Consider the following 20,370-nt stretch of genomic DNA (forward strand, 5'->3'; position numbering starts at 1 on the left):
AATGATAAGCCTATCTTCTTCTTCAATACAGTGAGTGGTAATCTTGACACATTCCACTGTTTATATTACACTCAGGATTTTGCATTATCACACAGGCGAAACAAAAGAAGATAAGCATGTGCGTAACGATTCTGGGTTTACTTTATTAATCACAAAGTCTTTCACAGTGTATTTGTTGTGTTAAAAGCCATATCTCTGTCATCTGACAACAAGGCCCGATTACGTCCACTACCAACACCTCTGATGGCAGGTAAGAGGTTCCAGCGGGCCACCACATCGTCCTGGCTGCGAATGTCAAGCAGGAGATGAAGCCCACCTAACAGGCTGCTGTCAAGCAATTTCAATCATGCTGTGCTAAAGTCTCTATCTCGCTTAGAAAATTTCTTTTATGATTAGTCCTGTTTACTGGATTTCAGCTGGAGTATGCTTTGGACTGCTGTTTTTGACAGTTTGCTTGAACCCGGACTATCCAGGTTATTATCTCGATGTGTTGCAACTTACGACAACCTAGTGAGAGCTGGAATTGTCAACTATCAACTTATTATTGTGTGTTCATATTCTGTGGGTAATGACAAGTGTGTTGCACAACAACAGGTCTAATATTGGCAATGAAGAGTCAAACTTAGTGTTTGTGTAACCACAACAGACTAAGTTCTTTGATCATGGGTCCAGAATTCATGAAACTGTGGCAGCACTGGCTGCAACTTCAAATGGAACAACAGCAGCACTTCAGGCCAGAACAGCAACCATCACCACCACCACCACACACAATATTTCAAGAAGAAGAAGAAGACTGAGACTTGTACTACCGACACCCGCACTCTGCTTCCAGGTGAGTAGCATAGCTGATATTGCTAAACAGAGTGCTATTCTGCGATCTATTAATCCCCAAAATACAAATATTGTGTTCTCTTGATAAACTTGAGTTTTTAGATTTGTGTGAAATCCATGGTCCCTATTATAAGCAGCATACAAAGGTTGCAGCAGGTAGGGTTACATTTTTCCATTATCGCAAGAAGTCACATTGTATGTAGCACAGACAGCTGATCTCAACGGGCTGACCCACAAGTTTAAATTTTTGTATAGAAATCAAAACTGTAAATAACCAGATACTGAACTTTTAGCATGTGATGCAATAATTACATATACGGTGAAAAAGAACAGTGCACAGGCACTGCTATTAACAACAGCTACTCTTGAAGAATATTAACAATAGCAAAAACTTTTGAAATATCAAATGCAGCACAGCACTATTTTCAGAAAAGCAGAGCATCTTTTGTAAAATCATTTTAAATATTGACTGCAGAACAGCAAAATATTGATGAAAGTAATGTAAATTCCATAAATCATCATTCCCATTCACATCACAGTAAAGTGATTGGAACTCATCAAAATCCTTTGTGTCATCCAACTCCAGATTTGAACCCTGACGTACATTTACGGACAAAGCCCAAACAACAAATCAGCCGCGGCATGTATTTGACTCACAATCTTCAAATAGTTCCTCTAGTGCCAAATATTGATATAACAACAGCAGAAAGTGGTATTCAGCATGCCCAGATTGATTTGCTAAACATACACTCACTCAGTGCCTGCATACGTACTGTGTGCAGTGCTGTAAACAAGCAAATGCTTTCCACCCCCAAAACTGACTTCCAGCAAGGACCTGGAGACACAAACATCAGCTGCAGCTAATGCCAGTCTCAGCTCTCAGTCCCCACTGCAGCAGAGGACACAGCGCCACCACTCATCGAAATGGACAGAAAAGATTTAGCTGCATTGCCCGCCCACATCTCCCCTATAACAGTACAATCATCATGGCACCAAAAGGAACACTTTCAGCCCTATGCACCAAGTAATGAAGGGAGGGATGCTACGTCTGCCATCTGACAGTGAGATTAATACCCAGCAACATTCACTATCAATCACTCCAATAAGAGGTACCAGCGTGTCGTCAAATGAACCTAGCTGCTGACATCGAGACAGAGGTAAAACCCAGGTACCTAACCACTGCAAGACACCTTGACTCCTCTTTTGCTAAAGACTTTACCTTGTTTACACCATACTTTCACGACACGGCTGTTCACTTCATTTCAACTGGATTATGTTTTGGACAGCTGTTCTACAAATTACTTAAGGACTTGTCTGAACTTGAACCATCTGGATTGTTCTCTTGGTGCTTTCTCCAATTTACAACAACTGAGCATGGTCTGGAATTGCGAACTATCAAGTAATTACAGTGCATATTTCCTGGGTAATAAAGAGTATGTTGTATCATAGGAAGTGTAATAGTGAACATTCTCCGTGTGCTAGTCGGGTAAGTTCTCTATAAAAAACTGAGCTTTTGACACTATCTATAACTTTCACAATTAAAGGTTTCGGCCATTGGTCTTTGTCAACAATAGAGGCGTGCACGCGCACTACACTGCAGTCTCAGGCAACTGAAAGCACATTGTGAGCAGTTGCACCAGTGCATGATGCAAGTGGCGACTAGGTGGGGGTAAGGAGGAGGCCATGGCGGGGAGGGGGAGGGACAGTATGGTGGGGGTGGCGGACAGTAAAGTGTTACAGGTTAGACTGAGGGCAGGGGAGACGTGGGGAGGAGGGGAGTGGCTGAAAAGGAGAGAAATAAAAGACTGGGTGTGGTGGTGGAATGATGGCTGTGTAGTGGTGGAATGGGCACAGGGAAGAGGTCGGATGGGTGAGGACAGTGACTCATCCATTCAACCCCTTGCCTGTTTCCATTCCACCACTACACAGCTGTCATTTCACTACCACACCCAGTCTTTTTAATTTCTCTCCTTTTCCACTACTCCTCCCCCCCTGCTCCCCTCCGTCTAACCTGCAGCACTTCACTCTCCACCACCCCCGCCATACTATCCCTCCCCTCCCCACCCCAGCCTCCTCATTACCCCCAACATGTCGCCACTCCCATCATGCAATGGTGCTGCTACTCACTGTGTGCTTTCAGATGCTGAGACTGCAGATGTGTGTGCAAGTTGCATTTGCGTGTGCGTGTGCGTATGTGCATTGTTGACAAAGCCCACTGGCCGAAAGCTTTAACTGTGAAAGTCTTTTTGTTGTGCCTATCTGCGACTCAGCATCTCCACCATATGGTGAGTAGAAACTTTCCTTCTCATAATATTGTTACATTACATCCTGGATTTTCCATTGTTTGATATACATAATTTTATTTGTTAGTAATGCAGCCAACTACCAGATTTACTTTGTTTTTTCTTTAATAAAGCACATTTAGATTCATTTACAGACTCATTCCTCAACACACTTTTGAGGACAGTGAAACAGTTTTAAAGTCTTTCTGGGCAAAACATATTGGTGTATTAATAAATTTACGTTAGACTCTTAATTAACTACTCATTTTTAAGCTCAAAAGTAATAATAAGAATTGCACAAATTTCCCAGTAAATGATAGCAACATGATAACTTTATCATCACAGTTTATGTCAATATTAACCTTTCAACTCTGGTGCGCAAAATGTGGTAGATGTGTCTTGGGTGCTGCAACATCACACTGCTTTTGAAGCCCCCAGGCGGAGATTATTTTGGATATGTTTGGCATTTCCCATGACACCTTTTTATTACAAAATTTGGGCAGGCACTGGGAGAGTTTGTAGCATTTCTTTACGCTACTTCTGTTCATGTGTGATGTGTTTTAATCAAAGAGATAAACAAACACATTTACAACTATGATATATATTTTCATAAAACATAACATAAAGTAGATTATTTACTACTGATTTGTTCATTCTGTTACATTTTAGGACACAAAGAAGTAAAGAGAGTTTAACTTCATTCTTAACAACAGAGCTTTACTCGAGACACCATCTCTTGGCTATTTGAGATGCTATTTGTTGTGGATTTCAGATCTGTTGGGTTTATAGCAAAGTATTCAGTATGGTGTGAGTCCACCAATAGTGCTGACAGCAAAGTGATGGTGAAGTAACATACTGTAAGTTGAAAAACCATGTGTCAAGTGTGGCACGAGTCTGTCAATAATGCTGCAATTAAAATGTTGCAGAAGTCTGGCACAATTAAGTAATAACGAAGTATGAATCTCAAAATATCAACAGCAGTTGACTGCACTTGCAGCACACCATGTGTCATGTGTCACTTCTGTGGCAGTCAAGGGCATAGCACTACAACCAGTCACTATAGCCAAAGGATTAAAGAACCATGTCAGAAGTAGTGCAATAACTTCAGCTGTAAAAATCAATGAAGCATACCTCTGTCCATCTCCCTGGGATGAGAGTAACAACCATCAAGTTTGACATAATCAACATTCCAGTCAGCAAATGTTTGTGCATCAGTTTCCAAGTAACCCAAAATTCCAGGATAGCCTGCACAAGTATAATTTCCATAGTCCTCATAGATGCCGAATTTGAGGCCTTTTGAATGTATCTGCAACAAAAAGAGCATTTCAGTATAAATACAAATCATACATAAACCACAGTGATGATAGATTGGAATCCATGCTACAAAAGTAGATATACGAGCTTGATTTAATAAGTACAGTAAATTTCCATGAAAGAATACAGCATTTTTGTTGCGTCTTCATGGTTGGTAAGCTTGATTATTTCAAGGAATTGCGATGATGCACAGTGTATGGTTCAATGTCGACAACCACCTGAACTGGTCATTGTGTCAACTGCGATTGAAAATGGAGAAAAAACAAGTTTTGTGCTGTTATTAAACATTTTCATTTGAAGGGCTGGACTGCTGTGCAAATCAAAACAGAACTGGATGAAGTTCATGTGAACTCTGCACCATCACTGAAGAACATTTGCTTTTGGATTAATGAGTTTAAACATCGTTGGACAAGCACCAACAATGAAGTACGCTCAGGCCGTCCAGTTGAGGACACCACAAAGGAAACCATTGACAAAAATCTATGATATGGTAATGCAAGAGTGCCAAATAAATGTTCATGAGGTTGCTGAGACTGTAGGCATCTAAACTGAGCAAGTGCATAATATCCTGCATGAGAACTAGCTACAAAGTATCTGTGTGCGAGGTGGGTAACGCAATTGCTCAGCTGACCAAAAGCGCATCCGAAAAAACATTTCAACACAATGTCTGGTGATTTTTAATTGCAATGCCCATGACTTCTTGCACTGATTTGTGACTGTTGATGAAGCCTGGATCCATCTTTATGCATCAGAGTCAAAACAGCAGTCAAGACAACTGACAAAAGGTTGCTGAAAGTGCACAGAAGAAGGCAAAGACCATTTTGTCTCCTGGCAAGGTTATGGTCACTGTTTTTTGGGCATCCAGATGAATAATCCTCATAGATTACCTGTAAGAAGCAGAACCATAACTGGATCCCATTATGATCCATTATTGTATCATTTCAAACTTGCTGAAAATATACCAAGGCTGCTATGCAAAAATGTGCTCTTTCGCCAGGCTAAAGCACCATCCCACACACCACTGATGAAAATGGAAAAAGTGCATGAACTGAGCTTCGAATTGATTCCTCATCTAGCCTATACACCAGACTTCGCCCAAAGTGACTTCTTTCTTGTTCCTAACTTGAAACTCTGGCTTGCTGCAAAGAAATTTTCATCAAATGAGGAACTGACAGTTTGACAGAAAATACCTTTCCGGTGGTATGAAAAAGCTGGAGGATAGCTGGATCAAATATATATCCCACAATGAAAACTACGTCCAAAGATAGGGTGAGTTGATTATGAAACACAGATTTTTTCTTGCTGTTTTACCAGGCTCTCCAAACTAGCCTTGTATGTATGTATGTGTAAGGGGCAGTAAAATGAAAATCAAACCCTCCACAATGGTGCCATGGAATAGTTCCATTCAAAAGTAGCCACCACATGCTTTAAGACATTTAACCCACTGGAAGAAGAGAAAATCAATTCTTGTTTCGTAGAACATGGACAGATGCTGAAGGCTCCACAACTGCACCCACTCCTGCACTTGCTGGTCTGACTGAAACTGACATCCACACCTGTCTTCCTTCAGCTCGACAAACATGTGAATTCACACTGTGAAACATCCAGGGTATACAGAGGATGTCGCAGTGTTTCCCAACCAAATTGCTGAAGCGTAGCTTCATCCAACTGGCAGTGTGGGGCAGGCCTTATTGTGCAACAGGATAATTCTGTCCACCCGTATTTCTGGGCTTTTTCTTTCTGACTTTGCAAAGTGTCTTCATAGCATTGCACACTGATTGTGGTTTCACACTTGAGGAACTCACAATTGGAGGGACCCTAAAATTGAAGGAGTAGGTCATCATGACTTTACCAGAACTTATGTGAACAGCTTTGGATTTCTTTCACGAGGAGGATGTGGGATGTTTCCACTGTTGGCTTTGTCATCTGTCCTCTCTGGCTGTAGGGATGCTGTCTGACAGAATCATCCTCTTGCACGACAATACACCCTCCCAAACTGCCAATCGGATGAAGGCTACACTTCAGCAATTTGGTTGGGAGACACTGCAACATTCTCTGTATGGCCCGGACCTTTCACTGTGTGATTGTCACCTCTTTGGCCACCTGAAGAAAGAAACACATGGACATCGGTTTCAGTTGGACAAGGAAGTGAAAGTGAGTGAGGTTATGGAGCCATCAGCAGCTAACTTGTGTTCTATGGAACAGGAATTGACAGTATTGTCTTCCAATGGGATAAATGTCTTAACATGTGTATTGATTACTTGTGAATGGAAACATTCCATGATCCCACAGTGGAAGTAGCTCTGTTTTCATTTGACTGCCCCTCAGATGTATTTATGTTCCACACACTCCTGCTAAATCACTGGATCAATCTCAACCAAACTTAGTATACATATCACTTACTGTCTGAAAGGAACCACTGTGGGGTAAGAGCCACCTACCTCTCAGAGGGTTGGGAATAGGGGTGAAAATGAAGCTTAGCTCATAATGTGCAAATAGCCAGACTATATTCATCCAGTATTTGTGAATGACAGGACCTACTGACTTGCAACAAACTTGAATCATAATTTCAAGTCTTAATGAGACTTTTTATTGCTCACACACCTCACAAAATGATGAAAGGAAAAAAGTTTAATACGTGCTACATTTTTGCTGCTCATACAGTAAAACTGCCAAATGTTTCAACTGGTCACTTCTCAATTACTAACTCTACTAGCAACAGAATAACACACAGTATCTATTTATGCTGCTGAATGTCCCTGCAAAATAACAATATTGTATGATGCACAGTTCAAGAGGTATGTCATCATGAACACTGAGCTGTGAGAAAATGAAACTGAAGGGTGAAATTTGCTAGGGACATAGCTGAAATATGTATACAAATATGTGTGAAATATATGTGACGTTGATATGAGGCCAAAACTGTGGGTAAAAAGCTCCTTCTCAGATCCTGGAGCAATTTCAAGTAAGTTTATACACATATTACTTACTACTTGGAAAGGAAGATTGTGGGGGTAAGAATCTGCAGTCTCCTGTTAGGTGGGGGTGATAACATGGGGAGAGAAAGGAGGAGGAAGAAATGGACAGACAGAGATGCAAAAGGGTGATATGGACACAAATATTGGGGAGGAGGAGTGGTCAGAGAAATGAGGAGGAGGAGATGGACAGAGTGAGGTTGAAGAGGAGGAGAAGGACAAAGAAATGAATGAGGAGAAGATGGATGGAGTGAGAGGGGAGTGGGAGATTGATGGACATAGGGGGGAGTAGGAGATGGATGGAGAGAAGGGGAGTGGGAGATGGACATAGAAGACAAGAACAGATGCTCAGTGATAGGGGAGAGAGGAGCAGATGGACAGAGGGGGTAGGTAGGAACAGATGGACAGATTAGATTAGATTAATACTAGTTCCATGGATCATGAATACGATATTTCGTAATGATGTGGAACGAGTCGAATTTTCCAATACATGACATAATTAGGTTAATTTAACAACATACTTAAGTTAATATAACTACTTTTTTTGTGTTTTTTTATTTTTATTTTTTTATTTTTTTTATTTTTTTAATATTTTTTTTCTTAATTTATATCTAAAAATTCCTCTATGGAGTAGAAGGAGTTGTCATTCAGAAACTCTTTTAATTTCTTCTTAAATACTTGTTGGTTATCTGTCAGACTTTTGATACTATTTGGTAAGTGACCAAAGACTTTAGTGCCAGTATAATTCACCCCTTTCTGTGCCAAAGTTAGATTTAATCTTGAATAGTGAAGATCGTCCTTTCTCCTAGTATTGTAGTTATGCACACTGCTATTACTTTTGAATTGGGTTTGGTTGTTAATAACAAATTTCATAAGAGAGTATATATACTGAGAAGCTACTGTGAATATCCCTAGATCCTTAAATAAATGTCTGCAGGATGATCTTGGGTGGACTCCAGCTATTATTCTGATTACACGCTTCTGTGCAATAAATACTTTATTCCTCAGTGATGAATTACCCCAAAATATGATGCCATATGAAAGCAATGAGTGAAAATATGCGTAGTAAGCTAATTTACTAAGATGTTTATCACCAAAATTTGCAATGACCCTTATTGCATAAGTAGCTGAACTCAAACGTTTCAGCAGATCATCAATGTGTTTCTTCCAATTTAATCTCTCATCAATGGACATACCTAAAAATTTGGAATATTCTACCTTAGCTATATGCTTCTGATTAAGGTCTATATTTATTAATGGCGTCATACCATTCACTGTACGGAACTGTATGTACTGTGTCTTATCAAAATTTAGTGAGAGTCCGTTTACAAGGAACCACTTAGTAATTTTATGAAAGACAGTATTGACAATTTCATCAGTTAATTCTTGTTTCTCAGGTGTGATTACTATACTTGTATCATCAGCAAAGAGAACTAACTTTGCCTCTTTATGAATATAGAATGGCAAGTCATTAATATATAATAAGAACAACAAAGGACCCAAGACTGACCCTTGTGGAACCCCATTCTTGATAGTTCCCCAGTTTGAGGAATGTACTGATCTTTGCATGTTACGAGAACTACTTATTTCAACTTTCTGCACTCTTCCAGTTAGGTACGAATTAAACCATTTGTGCACTGTCCCACTCATGCCACAATACTTGAGCTTGTCTAGCAGAATTTCATGATTTACACAATCAAAAGCCTTTGAGAGATCACAAAAAATCCCAATGGGAGGTGTTCGGTTGTTCAGATCATTCAAAATTTGACTGGTGAAAGCATATATGGCATTTTCTGTTGAAAAACCTTTCTGGAAACCAAACTGACATTTTGTTAGTATTTCATTTTTACAGATATGTGAAGCTACTCTTGAATACATTACTTTCTCAAAAATTTTGGATAAAGCTGTTAGAAGGGAGATTGGACGGTAATTGTTGACATCAGATCTATCCCCCTTTTTATGCAAAGGTATAACAATAGCATATTTCAGTCTATCAGGGAAAATGCCCTGTTCCAGAGAGCTATTACACAGGTGGCTGAGAATCTTACTTATCTGTTGAGAACAAGCTTTTAGTATTTTGCTGGAAATGCCATCAATTCCATGTGAGTTTTTGCTTTTAAGCAAGTTTATTATTTTCCTAATTTCAGAGGGAGAAGTGGGTGAGATTTCAATTGTATCAAATTGCATAGGTATGGCCTCTTCCATTAACAGCCTAGCATCTTCTAATGAACACCTGGATCCTACTATATCCACAACATTTAGAAAATGATTATTAAAAATATTTTCAACTTCTGACTTTTTGTTCATAAAGTTTTCATTCAATTTGATGGTAATACTGTCTTCCTCTGCTCTTGGTTGACCTGTTTCTCTTTTAATAATATTCCAAATTGTTTTAATTTTATTATCAGAGTTGCTGATTTCAGACATGATACACATACTCCTGGATTTTTTAAAAACTTTTCTTACTATAACACAGTAGTTTTTATAATTTTTCTGGGTCACTACTCTTTCTTGCTGTCAGATACATTTCCCTTTTCCGGTTACAAGATATTTTTATACCCTTAGTAAGCCATGGTTTGTTACAAGGTTTCTTACGAGTATATTTAACTATTTTCTTGGGGAAGCAGTTTTCAAATGCATTTACAAAAATGTCATGAAATAAATTATATTTTAAATTGGCATCAGGTTCACGGTACACCTCATCCCAGTCTAACTGCTGTAGGCTTTCCCTGAAATTTGCAATTGTTAAATCATTGACTGAACGTACTACTTTGGAGGACTGTTTAGTATTGCTGAATGGAGCTATGTCATATATTGTAACTAGCTGTGCACCATGATCAGAAAGACCATTCTCAACAGGCTGAGCATTTATCTGGTTAAACTTATCTTGGTCTATAAAGAAGTTATCTATCAGTGAGCTGCTATCCTTTACCACCCGAGTAGGAAAATCAATAACAGGTGTCAAATTGAAAGAACCAAGTAATACTTCAAGGTCATTTTTCCTATTACCCTCTTTCAGAGAATCTACATTGAAGTCCCCACAAATAATAATTTGCTTCCCCCTGTCTGACAGATAGCACAACAAGGAGTCCAAATTTTTCAGAAATAGATGAAAATTTCCTGATGGGGACCTATATACAGTTACAATTATAAATGTGCCTTTAGTTAATTTAAGCTCACAGGCACATGCTTCTATATGTTTCTCTACACAAAACTTTTTTGTTTGTATACTTTTTGCACAATGATAACTTTTGACATATATGGCAACTCCTCCTTTCTCCATATTTTCTCTCATTACATGTGCAGAGAGCTTATAACCACTTACATTTACCTTATCCATATCAGTAACAATGTGATGCTCAGACAGGCATAGTATATCTATTTCATTCTCAGCTTCTAAATCTTCTAAACAAACCAGAAGCTCATCTACTTTATTCTTTAAACTCCCAATATTTTGATGAAATATACTTACATTATTTTTAATTATACTTTTATGAGAACCTTTCCTTATTCTAACATTTGCAGTACTCTCCTGTCTGAGTTTCTCATCGTGCTTAGGCCTAGTTCCTATACCAGTGGTCACATGGTGTTCAGAGAGGGAGATTATGTCAACTGGGTTGGGTGACTTTAATTCATCAATGGAATTACCTAGGACTGAGATACAACTTGGTGGAGATAAAATTTCTGGTGATTGGTGAAAATTTATAATTGATAGCTGTGATTGGTTATCCAATGCGCTAGAATTGTGCTGTTTAATTTCTTTCCTAAACTGAAGATTTGTTTCAATCCTGACCTCTCGTAGAACTTGACATCTTTCTGTCTTACCTATCCTAAAAAAGGTGCTGCTCCAACACCTGTAACCACTGGTATTTTACCATTCATGGCAGTGCCTCCCCCCCCCTTAAATTTCCTGCTATTACCCCAGCCAGTTTCCCCTTCCCTTTCCTGTTGAGATGTAGGCCGTGCCTGGTATAGTCCCACCTACTGAGATAATCAACAGGAACCACACCAATATGAGCCCCCGCACCCGATCCAAGCAGCTGTTCCAACTCCAAATTAACTCTCCCAACAGAAGAGTTCAAATGAGGCCGGTCATGGCGTCTCAGGACAGATACAAATTCAACATTGGTGTGTCTCGATGCTGACGCAATCTTTACCAGGTCACACTCTATACTGTACCCAGGATCTCTGTCGATGCTGTTCCCTGGCCCTCCCACAATAACCACGGTGTCTTCCCTGGTAAATCCTTTACAGAGTGAACCTAAATCCTCTGTCACCTGATCCAGACTAGCACTTGGTTTGAAAAAATTTGTGACCTGGTATTCTGGTCCTAATTCCTCCTGCAGAAGTTGGCCTACACCTCTGGCATGAGAACTGCCTAACAACAAAACTTTCTTCCTTTTCGATGACTTTCCTACATTCTTTTTCAATTTCCTATTGAAAGTTTGTTGTGTCCTGTCTACACCTACCTCTGCTTGAGGCTCATCAGTTTCTAACTGAAGCAACAGGTCAAACTTATTTTTGACATTCACCACAAAACTGTCAGACTTAGTTCTAGGCCTGTTCCTTCTGCTACCTGTTGCCACTTCCCACCTCTCTTTGTCCTTCTCCCTCCTTAACCTGTCGAGATCTTCCCTAGCCTGATCTAGCTCAGCCTGAAGTGCAGCAATTTTCCCCTCCTGTTCCACTATCTTCCTATCTCTGCTGCAAATCCTGCATAACCACTGATGAGCCTGATCCACTTTCCCAACACCCACGCCACTGCAGTCCCCCCAGTGAAAAAAACTACTGCATCCATCACACCAAACCCCGGAACTAACAATTCTACGGCAAGTCAGGCACTTCTCACTCATGGCAAAAATAATACTTTAGCTAGAATAAATCAATTAAATTACCGAAAATCAAAAAAGACGTTACAAGAATTAAGCCTATTCACAAATGTATATAAGCAAGTTTCTGATTTAAAATTCCGCTGTTTTTCTGAGATCTGTATTAAAACAACGAAGGTATACGCTATTTATTATATATTTCACTCGATGGAATGAAAAAAAGGACAATTAAACGAGATACTTTAACTTAGATTCTCCAAAAATGTTACGAGAATTAGGCCTATAAACAAATGTATATAGGCAAGTTTCTGATATAAAGTTACGCTGTTTTTCTGAAATCTGTATTAAAACAATGAAGTTATACGCTATTTACGGTAGTTTACTTATTTGTTACCGAGAAACTAGTTAAATTACCGTGAAACAAGAAACAAACACGTTTACAAAATTTAAGCCTAAGTGCGACAGAGAGGGGGTGGAGTAGCAGACGAACAGAGAGAAGGGCGGGAGGAAATGGGCAGAGAGTGGGGATGAAGGAGATGGACAGAAAAAGGAGGAAGGAGGAAATGGACTAACAGAACTGGAATAAATACACAGCTAGTATGTAATAGAAACAAAAAACAATTATACTGTTGACTCTACAATGTGGCAGTTGGCTGTGAGCACAAACAGATGAGAAATGTCTGCGGGCTGAGGAGAGGAACATGGGGAATAAACCACACCTCCCTTTTGCAGGGCTGGCAGCCTACTCCCGTCTCATGTGTTTCTGTGTGAGCATAAGTGAGATTGCCACAGGTACTGCCAATCCCTTTTGGTGTTGTGACAGTAGTACTTGAACCTCATAGTGGACCACAATTAGTCTCTTCACTCATTTCAAAGTAAGAAGAGAAAACAAGCAAAGCATTACCTGAAAAGTGTGTGTGTGTGTGTGTGTGTGTGTGTCATAGAGAGAGAGAGAGAGAGAGAGAGAGAGAGAGAGAGAGAGAGAGAGAGAGAGAGAGAGAGAGTAAAACGAAAATGATCAGTAGGTAATACAAATAACATTATGAAAACACCACCACTTGTGACTCTCAGATTTCTATGCCAGGATTTAATGACACGAAAGGGGAAGGAGAAAAGATACCAAGATGTCAAAAGTGGTTACTGCAAATGTGTTTATAAGACTTTTGTTGTCCTTCATCCTCGTTACAAGGGTCCCTCTCATCTTGCCTGAGTCACCTGTTCTTCTTCCTAACCTTTCCCATCCTTTATCTCTTCCTCCCTGATGAAGAAACTAACAGTTCCTACAGCTGGGATAATTTTTTCTACTTTTAGGTGTGCCATCAGCAGTACATAGAATTTCTCTCCCTGATGGTAAGAACTTGCCAGCTTGCCAGCCATTCTGCCTACTTGTAATTTTATAGTTCTCTCAGGTGAGCTCAAAGTGTATATGTTGTATGTGTAGTCCAATGTTGTGAACAACACATACATTCTCGAGACTAACTGAGTAACACTTCCATTAAAAAAAATCACCTGTTGGCCTTCTCATTTACCTTTCAATAAATAGGAGAGCAGCATCACATCTGCCTTAGGACTGAAGACAATGACAATGTTGACAACAAGTCCAAGATCAGATACCTGTACTGCAGCTGGAAGTGGCCAATGATTCGTTTTGTCTCTATTAAAATACATCTCCATATAGAGAAATGCTATCAGAATTCTATCAAGACAAATCACTAACTAGGTGCACAATTTTAAAAAAGACGCTCCTGATTTTCTGCCTAGGTTGTGACCTAATTTTACAGACTAAGGCTGAAACCTCATCATATTTACTGCAATCTATTCTACAATGCTATTACTCAGAAAAGACTTATTGTATATCTTGCAAAATTATGAGACAGAGCTGCTGACCAGTAATGGAAGCAATATTTCAATACTGCCAATACACACATATAAATGTACAAACACTATTCTTGCTCAAGGCACTAACAGCTATTCCTCACAGAGGAGAGAGGGATAAGGCGTAGATGGTTACAAAGGAAGGGCAGGCCACTCAGTCTTCTGATGTCTGTACATTTGTGTGTCTATGAGCAGTACTGAAATTTAACTTACTGAAAGCAATTACTGACCAATATTTTTGTCTTGAAATTTTATTTATTTATTTTTCATGTGAATTTTCTTTCTGTATACTTCGGTAGTTTTTTACTACCACTATTACCATTTTGTTCTATTAAAATAACTCACAATGCTTTCTTGGAAAGAGAAACAATACAGGCCTAGGGGACAAAACAACTGTTGTTTGACAATATACTACAAAAAATAATTACCTAAGGCTTAGATATTGTTGCACAGCAGAACAGTACACTTGATGAACCTAGAAACATTTCAAAGACCTCCCCTCGCAACACCATAGGTGAGCAGAGCAGAATGGGTCCATAACCAGGTGAAATTCCAATGAGAAAGAACCACTGATGGTGCAGCAGCAAACATGGAAGCTGTTGTGACACCCTGAATGAGGTGAGCACTGTAGGAGCAATGGTCTTATGACAACATTGTTGCTGATGCCACCAACTCTGCCGCTGTGGCTATGGGCTGCACCATTGTCAGCACATACCGGAAGGCACTTACGGTCTATGCTCCCACTACTGCTGTCTGCCTGAATGTCTACACAGGAACTGCTGCATTTTGTGGACATCAAATGTTTAATATTGCAATTCTGTTTTAATAACAGTCTCTCGGCATCAGACAGGCATCGGCTAACCAATGTCTCTATGGTAGTCAACCATCGATTTCCTAACCTCAACCTAATCTCAATACACACAGTACTATTCTACCTCCAGTGGGCTACAGTATTCTTATTCTACTTTTAAGTATATTAGTAAACAACTATTTTATGAATACATATTTAACTGTTCTCTACTTCAAGAGAAGTAACCAATGAAATTGTTGTTGTTGTTGTTGTTGTTGTTGTTGTGGTCTTCAGTCCTGAGGCTGGTTTGATGCAGCTCTCCATGCTACTCTATCCTGTGCAAGCTACTTCATTTCCCAGTACCTACTGCAATCTACATCCTTCTGAATCTGCTTAGTGTATTCATCTCTTGGTCTCCCTCTACGATTTTTACCCTCCATGCTGCCCTCCAATACTAAATTGGTGACCCCATGATGCCTCAGAACATGTTCTACCAACTGATCCCTTCTTCTTGTCAAGTTGTGCCACAAACTCCTCTTCTCCCCAATCCTATTCAATACCTCCTCATTAGTTATGTGATCTACCCATCTAATCTTCAGCATTCTTCTGTAGCACCAAATTTCGAAAACTTCTATTCTCTTCTTGTCCAAACTATTTGTCGTCCATGTTTTACTTCCATACATGGCTACACTCCATACAAATACTTTCAGAAACGACTTCCTGACACTTAAATCTATACTCGATGTTAACAAATTTCTCTTCTTCAGAAACACTTTCCTTGCCATTGCCAGTCTACATTTTACATCCTCTCTACTTCGACCATCATCAGTTATTTTGCTCCCCAAATAGCAAAACTCCTTTACTACTTTAAGTGTCTCATTTCCTAATCTAATTCCCTCAGCATCACCCCGACTTAATTCGACTACATTCCATTATCCTTGTTTTGCCTTTGTTGATGTTCATCTTATATCCTCCGTTGAAGACACTGTCTATTCCATTCAACTGCTCTTCCAAGTCCTTTGCTGTCTCTGACAGAATTACAACGTCATCAGCGAACCTCAAAGTTTTTATTTCTTCTCCATGGATTTTAATACGTACTCCAAATATTTCTTTTGTTTCCTTTACTGCTTGTTCAATATACAGATTGAATAATATCAGGGAGAGGCTACAACACTGTCTCACTCCCTTCCCAACCACTGCTTCCCTTCCAATTCAATTGGAAGAATTAAAAAGTTAAATCATAAAAATATTAAAGGCAAATAAGTCTGTCACAAAATAAGCTTCTGGTCAACAAGGCCTTTGTCAAAAATAGGCAACACACACACTTGTGTGTGTGTGTGTGTGTGTGTGTGTGTGTGTGTGTGTGTATTTTTGACAAAGGCCTTGTTGGCCAAAAGCTTATTTTGTGATAGCCTTTTTGTTGTGCCTATCTGTGACCCAGCATTTCCGCTATATGGTGACTAGCAACTATCCTTTTCATAATACTGTTACATTCCATCCTGGATTTTCCATTGTTTGATTAAAGATGAAAGGAAAAAAAAAATACAAATACCAATTTGTACTGAAAAAATATGGCAACTTATGAGGTCCCCACTGTGGTTGGAGTTCAGAAATAGATTGAAACTGTTCATATTTAGTTTCACATCAAGTCATATAGCTTCCATCACTTTTCAAAGGGAGCCGCAATGTGATCTGCTTGTTACTTTCTAGGTGGCTGATGAACTCTTTTCAACTAGCTTTTGGGGCTTTCAACATTGTGTTGTTTGCTACCTATACAGCGTGTCTGGTGAGGAAAGGTCAATATTTTAAACAGTGATGGTATAAGTAATTCTGAACAAAAAATGTTATATGAACATGGGTCTGCAAACGCTTCGTTAGGGAGGTATGGGTACTGAAAGGAACTTTAAATCTGCAAAATTTATGTGCACAACGTGAACGGATATGCAATACAACTGGACCGTAACGTGATTTTCTTGCAAACAATGCACAGGCACATGCCATGTTTACATTGTGCAACCTACCACGTATTATGGTCACGTGACGTACGTAGTACAATCATCCATTGTTTGGCATATGTGCCATGTAAGCCGCATTGTGTAATGTACCGGCGACGGATCAGTTAGCTGTGTAGTGTATGGCGTTAAAGGAAGTTAGAACGGAATTTTTTTTTTCCACATTTTTGGATTTTGATCTCATTATAAAATTTGAAATTTTCTAAATAAAATGATTTTATATAAAAAAACAAAGACGATGTGACTTACCAAACGAAAGTGCTGGCAGGTCGAAAGACACACAAACAAACACACAAAATTCAAGCTTTCGCAACAAACTGTTGCCTCATCAGGAAAGAGGGAAGGAGAGGGAAAGACGAAAGGATGTGGGTTTTAAGGGAGAGGGTAAGGAGTCATTCCAATCCCGGGAGTGGAAAGACTTACCTTAGGGGGAAAAAGGACAGGTACACACTCGCACACACACACACATATCCATCCGCACATACACAGACACAAGCAGACATTTGTAAAGGCAAAGAGTTTGGGCAGAGATGTCAGTCGAGGCGGAACGACTGACATCTCTGCCCAAACTCTTTTTTTTAAAATATCTATGAGAGTTTGATGATGTTCTGTGGTAGATTGGCATATGTACACCACAACCCTTCAAAGAGGGGAATATCTGGTTTGGAAATATATAAAATCTGCTCATCTGACAATGGATACTAATACTTAAAATTTATACAGGTCTTGAGCGAGAAAGTTGTTCTGGATTTGTGTGAGACTTTACTGGAAGAAGGAAAAAAAAAATAAATTTATATATATATATATATATATATATATATATATATATATATATATATATATATATATAAAAAACCAAAGATGATGTGACTTACCAAATGAAAGTGCTGGCAGGTCGACAGACACACAAACAAACACAAACATACACACAAAATTCAAGCTTTCGCAACAAACTGTTGCCTCATCAGGAAAGAGGGAAGGAGAGGGAAAGACGAAAGGATGTGGGTTTTAAGGGAGAGGGTAAGGAGTCATTCCAATCCCGGGAGTGGAAAGACTTACCTTAGGGGGAAAAAAGGACGGGTATACACTCGCACACACACACACATATCCATCCACACATATACAGACACAAGCAGACATAGTTAAATATGTCTGTTTGTGTCTGTATATGTATGTGTGTGTGTGTGTGTGTGTGTGTGTGTGTGTGTGTGTGTGTGTGTATGTGTGCGCGCGAGTGTATACCCGTCCTTTTTTCCCCCTAAGGTAAGTCTTTCCGCTCCCGGGATTGGAATGACTCCTTAGCCTCTCCCTTAAAACCCACATCCTTTCGTCTTTCCCTCTCCTTCCCTCTTTCCTGATGAGGCAACAGTTTGTTGCGAAAGCTTGAATTTTGTGTGTATGTTTGTGTGTCTGTCGACCTGCCAGCACTTTCATTTGGTAAGTCACATCATCTTTGTTTTTAGATATATATTTCCTATATATATATATATATATATATATATATATATATATATGGATAATTGGTATAGTTCTCCCAGCTTGTTTCTACAGCTATTGGAGAGGAAGACCTACATAGTTGGAACTATAAGATCAAACAGGAAGAAAATGCCACCACAGTTCAAGAACTCAGTGCTGAAAAAAGGCAAACTGACTTTTGCAACTGTGAATAAAGTTCTTGCTGTGAAGTGGATTGACAAAAAACTGGTGCACCTTCACGATCGACCTCACTATGAAGACCAGCAAATAAATGGGAAGACTAAGCTGAAACCTAACTGCATCAGCAATTACAACAAAGGAATGGGCGGAGTCAATGCACACGATCAATGCTTAGCATCATATCCTCTTCTGAGAAGAAATGTGAAGGGATATTAAAAAAAAAGTTTTTATATGTCAGACAATACAATTAAAATATGGTACACTACATGATAACTCCAGAAAAAGAAGAATGAGGTTCACAGAGTTTTCATCAAAACCTGGCTGAACAACATTTGACTTCCGGATTACAGGATTCGTGGACGCCCAGGCCAAGGCCAAGGAACAAATACATTAAGACTACCAGAAAGGTACTGGGAGCATTCTCCCACAAACATAACTCCAACTGACAAAAAAGCAGCACTGTCCAGAAGATGTAAGATCTGTTACAACAGAGGATAGCATGGAGAAACCTGCTTTGATTGTGACGAGTGCAAGTTGGTTGGTTGGTTAGTTTAAAAGCGAGGGGGGGGGGGGGCGGGGGGGGGGGGGGGACTAAACTGCTAGGTCATCGGTCCCCCGCTCCAATTAAAATAATTCCAAGGTGGGTCCCCAAGACAAGGGAGGTAACCATGCGTTAGTCACACAAGGCCAATGTGGAGCCAGCAGAGGACAACTGATTCCCTGCGAGCGGACTGCATGAAAGACTTCCAAACATTCACAGTCTCCTCAATGACACACAGTTTATTGTGCGTACTGTCAAACAATTCCGTCTCCCAAAGCTGAAAAACCCTGCGGCATAAGACAGAAAACATGACAGTTTCGGAGATGCCCATCTCCAGAAGCTGTTTCCGTGTAGCCTGTTTGGCCAGCCTGTCGGCAAGTTCATTGCCTGGAATTCCGACCTGTCCTGGGGCCCACACAAACACCACTGAGCGACGGGACCGTTCAGGGCATAGAAGGACTCCTGAATGGACGCAACCAAAGGATGGTGATGATAGCACTGGTCGATAGCTTGTAGGCTGCTCAAGGAGTCAGTGCACAGGAGAAATGACTCGCCAGGGCATGAGCGGATGTGCTCAAGAGCATGAGATATGGTAGTCAGCTCTGCAGTAAAAACATTGCAGCCATCTAGCAAGGAGTGCTGTTCAGTATGTCCTCCATGAACATACGCAAAGCGTATGTGACCATCAGCCATCAGTGTAAACCACTTCATGGCCCTGGTAAATGTCGAGAGTTGAGTGGAAGTGATAGCGGAGAGCCGTCGCAGGGTTAACGGAGTCCTTAGGCCCATGCGAAAGGTCCAGAAGAATCTGTGGCCTAGGTGTACACCATGGAGGTGTACGTGAACGGACCTCAAGGAGAGGTGGTAGCAGGAAGGACTCCAGTTCAGACAGAAGGGACCGGACACAAACCACAATCGTAAGCCCTGACCTGGGCCGCCAATGTGGGAGATGAACCGAGGGATTCTGGCCTCCACCAGGACACTGGTCACCGAACTTGTTCTGAAAGCTCCCATCGCTAGGTGAATGCCACAGTGGTGCACTGGTTGAGTAAACACAATGCTAAGGGTGCCATTGAACCATAAATCCAGACTCCCACAATCAAGGAGGGACTGAACAAGGGCTCTGTAGAGCTGCAGCAGCGTAGAGCAATCTGCACCCCAGTTGGTGTTGCTCAGGTAGCGGAGGGCATTGAGGTGCTGCCAGGTGATGTAGCCAAGTCAATTGGGCATTGAAAACCAGTTCTAAGAATTAACATGTCTCCATT

The 20,370-nt window shown here is 40.2% G+C and overlaps 1 protein-coding gene across 2 annotated transcripts in view; it reads right to left on the reverse strand.

Annotated features, from left to right (window-relative positions):
* Window positions 1-20,370, reverse strand: part of LOC126412121 (alpha-N-acetylgalactosaminidase) — a 108,580-nt gene that overhangs the window by 41,203 nt on the left and 47,007 nt on the right. For both annotated transcript variants that reach the window (XM_050081560.1, XM_050081559.1), the window contains exon 4: window positions 4,245-4,419. In XM_050081560.1, the coding sequence (XP_049937517.1) occupies window positions 4,245-4,419 (175 nt within the window). The remainder of the gene's footprint in view (window positions 1-4,244; window positions 4,420-20,370) is intronic.

Source organism: Schistocerca serialis, chromosome 7, assembly GCF_023864345.2.
Source record: "Schistocerca serialis cubense isolate TAMUIC-IGC-003099 chromosome 7, iqSchSeri2.2, whole genome shotgun sequence".
Lineage (NCBI taxonomy): Eukaryota > Metazoa > Arthropoda > Insecta > Orthoptera > Acrididae > Schistocerca > Schistocerca serialis.